This window comes from Squalius cephalus (assembly GCF_949319135.1).
Source record: "Squalius cephalus genome assembly, chromosome: 3".
Taxonomy (NCBI): Eukaryota; Metazoa; Chordata; class Actinopteri; order Cypriniformes; family Leuciscidae; genus Squalius; species Squalius cephalus.
In genome coordinates, this window is record NC_137124.1 from 26,641,227 (window position 1) to 26,651,485 (window position 10,259).

Below are 10,259 nucleotides of genomic sequence, written 5' to 3' on the forward strand. Positions count from 1 at the left end.
ACCTAAATAAATCTTTATGGCCGTATACACACAACAGAATAAACCAGAAGAATTATATAAACGGATCAATATCTTTGATAAAAAATTTCCCCCAAAGTATAAACATCAATATTTGTTGAATAATTTTCCAAAATCATTAGTATCAGTTGGTGTACAGTAAATGTTTTTGGCAGTGAATACAATTCTTTGTTCCTTTAGAAGCTGTGAGCTTGCATTCAGCAGTTACAGACGCGATACTCAGTTTAAATGTGTAGCGAAGTGCTGTTCCAAAACCAGACTGATTATTGACTGAATATATGAATTATGATTTATTTATGATTTACAAATGTCGTCATCACTGTTTGTGTGTGTGTGTGTGTGTGTGTGTGTGTGTGTCATGAACACTGATTTTACACTGGAAATAATTCATGAATACGCAGAAGATAGAGCTCTCGTGCAAATCTTTCGTGCAAAAGCTTCAAAGACAACACTGTTTCTTATTTGAAAAATACATGCATTTAATAATTGTTCAATTTGAGAGAGTATGAAACACAGTTTTGAGTTGGAGCTATATAATGAATTGCCTCTGCAGAGATAAGTGCTTTAGTTCTAAGAATCTCAGATTTTTTTATATTCATTCATATCTTTTATTATTATTATTTTTGTTTTAATTTTTAATATATATTTTTTCATTTTACAAATGATTGATATTAATTTAAAAGTGACATGTTCGATTTTTTCAAAATTGACAATTCTTATTTTTCCATGGAATGTTGCAGTCTTTATTATGTGATTTATCTGTGCAAATAATTTTTTTAAATGTTTGTGTCCTCGTAATATTTCACCAAGAACATTAACGCCCCCCTCCCAACGACATCTCTGATAATGTACGCTCCAGCGCTCCGGCTGGGAAATAATCCAGCAACCTGTCACTCACATGAGGTTGCTCAATTTGCAAACAATAACAATCCAACGTTCCAATAAATTCCCAATGGACAATAGAGAAGAATAGAAGATCACAATTTCCGTTTCATGCCGACTTTAGGGATGCTGAGTAGAGGCCTTGTTTAACCAATGTGTTAAAGGTGCTGCTTGCTTGACTTAGTAATTTTTTCATAAAGTAGATAAACAGAATAAAAACAAGAGCTTGAGAGATTTAGTAATAAGGAAACTGAAGAAGCAAACCACAGGAGTGATGACAGACAGTCTCTAGAGTGTAGAAGTTTGTGTGTGGGGAACTCACACTTTTTCCACACAAGCGCTCCTCCAAAATCGTACCCATCCTAAAGACCCACAGACAGACTGGCTACTTGACTGGCCTACAATGCCTTCTCCTGTTTCTGCGGAGGAGGAGAGCTTTGGTGGAGCTCAGGATACACTAGGAAGCCAGTGAAAGTGATATACTTGGCGTGATTACTGTAAGCACCAAACCCATCCCTCTGGTGGCTGTAGAGCCAGACAGTGTCTCCATCCTGCAGTGACAACATCAGACTCTGGCTCTGCAGGGCCTTCTCAGTGTCGCTGTCATCGTAGATCATGGTCTGTACCTCCAAATGGTTCTTCATCAGCTTCACTGACAGGGTCTTATGGGGCAGCTTGCCAGCATTGAAGGAGAAGTAATAGGCTCCTGGTACACTGCATTTGAATATACCAGAGCTTAAGTTGAAGTCGTTGCCGATGTTGACAAACTCAGTGTCAAAGATGATGGGATGGTGCTCAGGGTATCCTTGATCCACTCCCACAATACTCTGAGTGCGGCCGACTGAGAATGCAGACCTCTGGTCGTCGTCTTCCTCCTCTCCATTTCTCACGTCCTCCTCTTTTATCTCTTCATCCCTTCTCTCTTCTTTCATACTCACACCAGTGTCTTTGGTAATTGTATTTTCGTGCTCAGACAGTAAGTGATCACTGATTTTCGGTGGTTGACGTTCACTGTCATGGACTTTGTGAGTGGGCTCTTGGTAGCCATACACATCAGGGTAGATCAGGTAACCGTTGAAGGTGGTGTAATGACCAGTGTTGCTGTAGATAGCGTAGCGAGGGTCTCCATGAAGACGAAGCCAGACAGTGTCTCCGAAATCAAGCTGCAGCATGGCGCTCTGGCTCTGCACTTTCCGCTCTTCTCCGGCGTTCTCGTCGTACACGATCGCCTGAACCTCATTGCGGTTCTTCATCAGCATGACCGACAGGTCTCGCCGTGGGAACTTCCCCACTGTGAAAGAAAAATAGTATGCACCCGGAATCCTGCAGCGGAACAAGCCGGCCTTTGGATCGAAATCGCCACCGATGTTGACGTACACCTTGTCAAAGGTGATGACCATCTTCGGCCCTCCCTCCATACTGCTGGTACGTGCCACAGAGAACGCAGACCGCAGCTCCACGGCGTCAGACATGCGGGCAAATGCCCATGTGGTGGTCACATGACACAGCACACACAGCAGCAGGGGCCTGGTACCAGGCAGCATTGTAACTGCAGAGGGAGCAAAGAATAATAAAAAAAGCTCTGTTAATTATCATTAACTGAAGCCGTTAACATAAACAAAAAAGGCTGAACACTCTTATTTAAATGATCACATTCAGTTAAGCTTGTAAATGATAGCTGCTGCTCGTTACCAACACACCAGCTCAAAAAAAGAGCAATCATTATGCATACAAGTGCCAGCGGGAGGTGGGATCAAAACAGAAGAGATCAGTGCCTTCAGTAGATACAGCAGGATGAGAGCTGTATTATCAGACCCTCTCCATTTATTTTCCCCTGAGATAAGCAGTAATAAGACACACTCTGGATCAGCAGAACACTGGAGGTGACAGAACATTGTGACTGAAATTTCAGATCATTTCTGCACAGCTTTCAGGGGTCCCAACCCCAAATCCCATTGCAAATTTTCACCCCATCTAATAGTGCGTCTCATATCATGGCGAACGTTACAAGAAGACTACAAACACATGTGGGTATTAAATTGGATTTCTGAAGCATTTTTATTTAAATTTTATTTAAACCCCATTTGTTGTGATTCATCAAATGATTCATATTAAATGCTAAGAGGGGGGGGGGGGGGGGGATAGTGGTTGTTATAGATATGCACATAAACTGCAAAGCAAAAAAAAAAAAGGAGTTTAGGCTGCATTAAGCACCTCATATTGTGACGCAGATACCGCCAGCCCACCATTCCATAAGAGCCCATAAGAGCGTGTGCCTGAGGGGAGAGAGAGGGGTGTCTGTATATGGGACATTGCAGGACACCTTGTGACTATTGGGTCTAAACACTGCAGTTAAATAGCCTTCATAACGTTTCTCCCTCTGTGAAACAAGTCCAACAGTGTCCCAGAGATCCATTAGCAATACAGCCAGACTGCCTCTTTCCCTGTTTTACTGGAACAACCATCCCCCACAATCTCCAATGCTATATCTCCATATTTCATTCTTTTTAACAGACTTTAACAAGACACAGATTATACTGTTGGCGGTGCCTCCTGCATGAATTAGGACATGAAACCTTAAAGCAGCCGTTTCTGTTTGATTTGATGATGGATGGAGCTCATCATACCTCTGCCACATCGAAATATGAATAAAAATGCAAAGAGGTTTTTGCTCTTAATGAGATCTCCTGAGATGCCAGAGAAGTTGGACTTCTGTTTCACGGATGGAACACTGAGCTAAGCCATGATAAAAATAGAGTGCCCGCTTTCTGTTTGGTATTTGAACAGTTTAAGAATATTCAAATGAAACGCATGAGTAAATCAGCATGTGTATGTGGTTATGTTAAGATTTTCCAAAAATATTGTCTAAGCAGCCCTAAAAACAATTAGTTACAGGATATTAAATTTGCTGGCGGGTTAAGTAACAACAACTAAATAAAATTAACAACAACAAAAAAAATTTCCTCCTCTTGTTTGATCTCTATTTTTGGCTGAGTGATGCTTTCATGCCCTAACAATCTGAACACAGGGGAGGGAGACATCAATATTTGTCAATGCCTTTCTTATGTTTTCAGCTACACCTTTTTTCTCACCGAATGCTGAACTGCAATGTCCTTTGAGAACACAAGGAGTAAACCCTTCAGCTCAGTGAAGCAAAAAAAAAAAAAAAATGTCTGTATGCAACAGCTGAGAACAAAATTTTATTGCATGTCAAGATTCCCCCCTATTTTTGCTTGTGTACAAATACTATTTGTATGATTTTGTTTGGCTTATGTGAAACATGACCACTTCCAGGTCCAACCCCGTTTTCAGCTGGTTATGCTTTGTTAACTTGAGTTTAAAATGTAATTGTAAAATAACAATAATAATGTAAAACAACCTATGCAGGTCAACTACTTGCAGGTTTATTAATTAACACTTGGGTCTTGATTAGCAAATAATTACATCTTTAACAGTGTAATTAGATTACTGTACTAATTACTCTCTCTAAAAAAGTATTGCATTACTTATTACTAATTACTTTCTAAATCCCATATCAACCCCCAACCAGTTAAACAATACAAGAATAGACATGAAACTGCTCTTGTAAATCTTTCAAATAAATCATATAAAATTGTATAATGAAATTGTATAATGTATAATTGTATTGTACTCTGGGTTCGGGCTAAATTCCAAATCCCCCCGGACAGCACGCCAAATACGCATAAAGCTTTACTCTATCTAATTATTTGTAAGAGTGAACTCGTGAAAGTAATTTTGCATTTTCATTCAGACCGTCTGCAGTTTTTTAATGCATTTGTCTGAACAGACATATCGCATGGAAAAATCGAACAGAATTTATGTGTTGGTGTGAACAGGCCTGGTCAATGCTGACGTCAATTGTACACGAGGAGTGTGTACATACGTGGCCTGAAAAACAAGAAGCATTTACAGTTAGCTGAATTGCATTTTGTATATATCCAAATGCTTTCTTTCTATGCTTGGTATTTTAATGATCTGGGGCCGTATTCACAAAGAATTTTAAGGCTAAAAGTAGCTCCTAACTGGCGAATTTAGGAGCAACTCCTAAAAATAATGGGCGTGTCACTCGTAACTTTAGGACTCCTAATTTTTTTGACTAAGAGTAATTCACGAAGCATTTTAGCCCTAAAAGTAGCACCTAAGCCTGGGACAGCTTAAAAGAAGTCGAGAGGACTCCTAACTCACTAAGACCTATTCGCAAACCGCTTTTTGTGGCATTTCATGTTGCGATGTTTTGAAATGTGTATGCGGCGGCTACAGGAGCTTCCAATCGCGAGGGAACAATTTTGCATTGTAGGCATAACTAGGGATGCAATAACGCCACCAACAACAACCAAAACTAGGCTACTCATTGCATGTAAACTATTTGTAACGTTTCATTGTGAATCAAATTAAAATGTTCTTCTCTTTGCAAACGTAGGCAGAGGCATTTAGTGACAGATTAATTCAATAATGTTGCAAAGATATTGCATACATCCATATGTTTCATTAGGCTACTAGGCTATTTGTTTTGCCTTACTCTTTATTCATTTAGGCTATTTATTCAGTTATTCATCATCTTCCGTCCTTCGCACTACTTGTGTAGCGCACGCATTCTCAGACCTGTCACCTGTCACTCATCATCGTAGGGGCGGTGTTTGGAATCATTCCCGCGTTACAATCATCAGCCAATCAAGGTGGTCACTTCAGTCAAGCTTGTGCATGAGTAATGACGTCATCCATAGCAACGAAGACAAACTCTTAGTTTAGGAGTTGTCATTTTTCTTTACTAAGAGTAGGTCTGAAAGGCGTTGTGAATAACTTTTAAGAGAAAACTCCTAGCTAAAATATTTTAGTGCGATTTAGGAGTACTCCTAGTGGTAAGATAAAATGCTTTGTGAATACGGCCCCAGACATCTTTCTTTAGCTATTTTGAAGTCACCATGAAATTGAAACTGACTGTTTTTACTAAACGATTTATACATGCACATCATTTTTTTAAAATGAATGTGACTATCTTTAATCAAAAACATGAACTTCTCCCTCACAAAGACATCTCTTTTCCCTGATGACGTGAGCACTTATGTAAAAATCCTTCCCCTCCAGCAACCCATTACTCACATGAGATCGCAGCTATTAGCAAATGACAATGATCCAATCAATTACTGATGGACAAAATCAATTCCTCAATTCTCATTCAAGAATCCATTTTTACAGATATATGCCACAATAGAGAAGAAAAACTAGCAAATTCTGCGGCTTAAAACACATGCAGTGACCAAGTGTAAATACCCACCTTACGTCACAGAGATTGCACTACAGCACTAATTTGTAAATATACACACAGACATCAATGGATGTTCTCTATGGACTGATACTGGCCTGTAGTATTCACAAAGCTATTGCTGAGAGAGGCAATACATTATTGATAATCCAGCCAGTGGATACAGTTGCTCTTTTCACAGGGAACACTAACATCCATAAACAGGAGCACTAAAGTGATTCAAAGCAAAATGTGATCGCAGGTAAAGAGGAGTGGACACACTTGGCCTCAGTTTGCTTGCGAAACTCCACTCAGCAAGTGAAGGGCAGTGTGTGTGACACGACTGTGGTGTTTAATGAAGGTCTGTGGAGTATCGGCATACACTGAAGAGCACAGCGCCTGTGAGCGTGTGCTCCAGGGCCCAGTTATCTCCTCTCTCTTTCTCTCTCCCTTTCCCTAACAGCCTTTGGTACCACACTCTGATAATGCCACTTCCACTGAACCATTCAGCCAAAACCGCACACACACACACACACACACACACCCTCTATTCTGACAGCACACTCTAAATCTCAAACACAAGCAGACAAAATACAGCAGTCTACAGGCGTGTTGGATATAGGTGCAGGAGATGACAGGGAAAAAGAAAAGGATATACGGTTTTATGAGTCAACAACAAAAATAGAACAGGAGAGAGATAAAGACAAGCGAGGAACCATTTAAATATTGGGACGATGACAGTCACAACGTAATGAGGGGCTCAACCCGACAGCTGGCGTCTCACGAAACTCCCAGCGATAGACAGTATCAGTCATTCTCCACATTTGTAGCATTCCATTAGACTAATAAGTGGTTGTAAATTAAACTACTATCAATGTGAATATTTTTCATGCTTCAATATTTCACGGTGTGATCTGCAGCAGTCAAGATGAATAAAGTTGGGTAATGGCGCGGCTCCCCTGCTGCTCTATTTGTGTGTATGTAATCTGTTATCTGTGACATGGGTAATGGCCCAGCATACAAACAACCTGCTGCCAAACACAACACCTCTTCTGTTAGACTAGGATGAAATACATCATGCACAGCATATCGTTAAAAAACATATAAATAATAATGCCTCTCACTAAGACTATGATCCTGTAATTCATCTCAATGCCACAAGCAAAAAATAATAATAATTCACTCACTCTCCTTAACACCACCTAAAACAAATACAGCACACTTGAAGACTTGAGAAGGTTGAAAATATTTACAGTAATTTTATAGAGCTAAGAAATTAGTCAATAAATACATATGCTGTATACATTATGTATCGTTGTAAGCACAATAATGCTTACAGACTGTGTGCTTTGAATCTCCACACATACAATTAAACATGCTGTGGATATTATTTAAAGCTGATTAGTGTTTTCATTTACAGTGATTCTTGCACAATAAAACAGTATTGACTGAAGGTGTGAATACAAGCGCATGTGCTCCAGTTTGAATTCTGCCATGGAAACGTGCAATTCCCTTCCTCTGTCATAACCTACATGCTAAGATCTATAAATAGGTAAACCGACATTTATTGAGAAGTCATTTCATACAATTTTAATGAGTTTGTCTGTAAATATTCACTTTGACCGGACAGCAGGCAGTTTCTGATTCAGCACACACACATATGCGCAAGCTGAATGGGTTTTTAGTGTCTTCGGGGATATCTCCCTGGCAGTGCAGATCCGTATCAGATCACTATGAGCAACAAAGAGCCTCTCTCTGTCTCTCCCTCGCTCACGCTGTCCCGAGGTGATGTGGATATGAGCGTAGAGAGCGTATGACCTGGCTTTGTTAGTACCAACCCCACGTGTGCTGTTTTCAAAGCGTTCAGCCAAAGGTTTACCTCTGTTGCGGCTCTGCTCTCTGCTGTGTTCAACAATAGCAACGTCAGCATCCGATAGAATCAGAGAGCATCATCACAGTAAATCAGTTCCCCTTCTCTCATATAGGTCTAAAATGACAGGGACAAACCAGGACAACTGCAGCACAGAGAGGTCCAAGACCGATCGTATAAGTTCGCACCTCTGATTGAGGGTTTACGCCGATCAGATAAAAGACGAATACAAAACGGTGGGGTGCGATTGCCACTGCATCACAAGATAGAGAGAGATAAAGAGAGACCACATCCTCATGCTGTTGTCCTTACCTGTGCGTTTGGATCTGCAGGAAGCGGTCTTGAAGTTCTCTCGGAGGAATGAATGAAAGAGTGTCTCTTTCTCTTTTTCTTTCTCTCCCTTTATTCTTTTCTTCTCTCTCTTGCTACCTCTGTGTGTCGGCTCTCAACCTGCTGCTGATGTCTGGTGCAGCACACACCCACACATTCATGCACGCACACTCACACTCACACACACTCTCCAATACAGTCATTGGAGGATTTAAGAGCAATCGGGGTGCTGCAAGCTGATTGGGGGGCTCTGGAGCAGACAAATGAACGGCCATTCTGGAAGGACTATCAATAGGGAGACTCCAGGGGGTGTTGTCTCTGTGTGCATGAGCAAACATCTAAGAGCAAGCCAAACTGGACACAATGATCCCTTAGGATCTAATTTTGTGAATATGCATGCATTTACATGCACTCACTCAATATGAAAATGAATGGATTCAATAATCCTACATATGTGCATTTTCTCACAAGACCCAAGTTCAATGGCAGACTGCAATACACACAGGCTTTAGTTTTGACACAACAATTGTGGTAATTTCACACCTCTGCACACAATCATAGACAGCACACAGAGTCCCTGAGGAGAGACATTTTGCACTGAATGAGAGACTGATTTTGTTAGCTATTCCACTTTTATTGTTTGCAATCATATATTTGTTTTTTGTTTTTTACTTTAAACACAAATGACCAATCTGTTTTGGTCTCTGTGTTTGTATATCTCTCTCTATCTATCTTGCTTCCTTTCTCTCTCTCTGCAGGCACCATATGGACTGGGTCTATGTTCCTGTTCCCAGTTCCCCCCCCCATCCTGATCATTCTGGCACTGAGCGGATTAATCTGTTTCCATAACATTCATTCTGGCCTTCTCTCATTGTTTGCCATGATGAATGCTTGTATCAAGTTTCTGGAAGATGAGCATTTGGGACAATAATAGCTATATTTAGTTATTATACAGTAAGGTCTTCTCGCGTAATTGATTTGAAGTTGTTCATTCAGATGTGAAATTGAATCGTCCCCTTGTAAAGTGCAAAAGCCGCTCAAGTTTGCAGGATTTCTATGACTTTCGCATGGGTCATGTGGAGAGATGAGCTCTCTCTCTCTCTCTCTCTCTCTCTCTCTCTCTCTCTCTCTCTCTCTCTCTCTCTCTCTCTCTCTCTCTCTCTCTCTCTCTCTCTCTCTCTCTCTCTCTCTCTCTCTCTCTCTCTCTCTCTCTCTCTCTCTCTCTCTCTCTCTCTCTCTCTCTCTCTCTCTCTCTCTCTCTCTCTCTCTCTCTCTCTCTCTCTCTCTCTCTCTCTCTCTCTCTCTCTCTCTCCTCCTGTGACTCAGTGCTGCTTGAAATGAGCATCTGAAGAAAACAGGTTGCTCAAACCCCTCCACAAGCGGACCCATCCGTGAAGACTAAACTGAAATGCTATTATGATGAAAGACTCCTTTCTAAACTTCAGTCGCAGGCACTTTAAAGCTCCTTGGACATCATGGCTGCCTGGTCTGAGCTCTTAATTGAACTATTTCACTGCAACAGGTGTTTATACAGCGATATCATTCTAGCTGTCAAATGCAGAGTTCTGATCCAGTTTTATCTGTGAGCTACACTGACAATAATGCAAAACTGTCATAATGATTTGTTTTAATTAAATCAGTAAATATCTCTTGGTCAAATCCAAGCAAAGCTCTTTAATACTCAACAAGACTTCTTAAGTGCCTGATGTCTTTGATGCCCTGCTTTGAGGAATGGCGTTTTTTTTTAGATCAGACACTCCCTCAAAGACAAACTCACATTTTGGAATACAGGCCTTGAAAGATATTCGGCTGACTCAAGTTGAGCTCTAAGTTCCCCCCTGGACTACTTAAAGTTAAATATGAAGGTGGATTTGGAAGAGTGCAGAAGATTTGAGG

General features: G+C 40.7%; 1 protein-coding gene across 1 annotated transcript; it reads right to left on the reverse strand.

The window, feature by feature from the left end:
* Positions 1 to 725: 725 nt before the first annotated feature.
* c1qtnf4 (C1q and TNF related 4) lies at positions 726 to 8,567 on the reverse strand. Its single transcript, XM_079866886.1, has 2 exons — positions 8,346 to 8,567; positions 726 to 2,449 (listed from the first exon to the last, which is right to left on the reverse strand). The coding sequence occupies exon 2, from the start codon at positions 2,442 to 2,444 to the stop codon at positions 1,299 to 1,301; it is 1,146 nt and encodes a 381-aa protein (XP_079723012.1). The 5' UTR covers positions 2,445 to 2,449; positions 8,346 to 8,567; the 3' UTR covers positions 726 to 1,298.
* Positions 8,568 to 10,259: the final 1,692 nt, after the last annotated feature.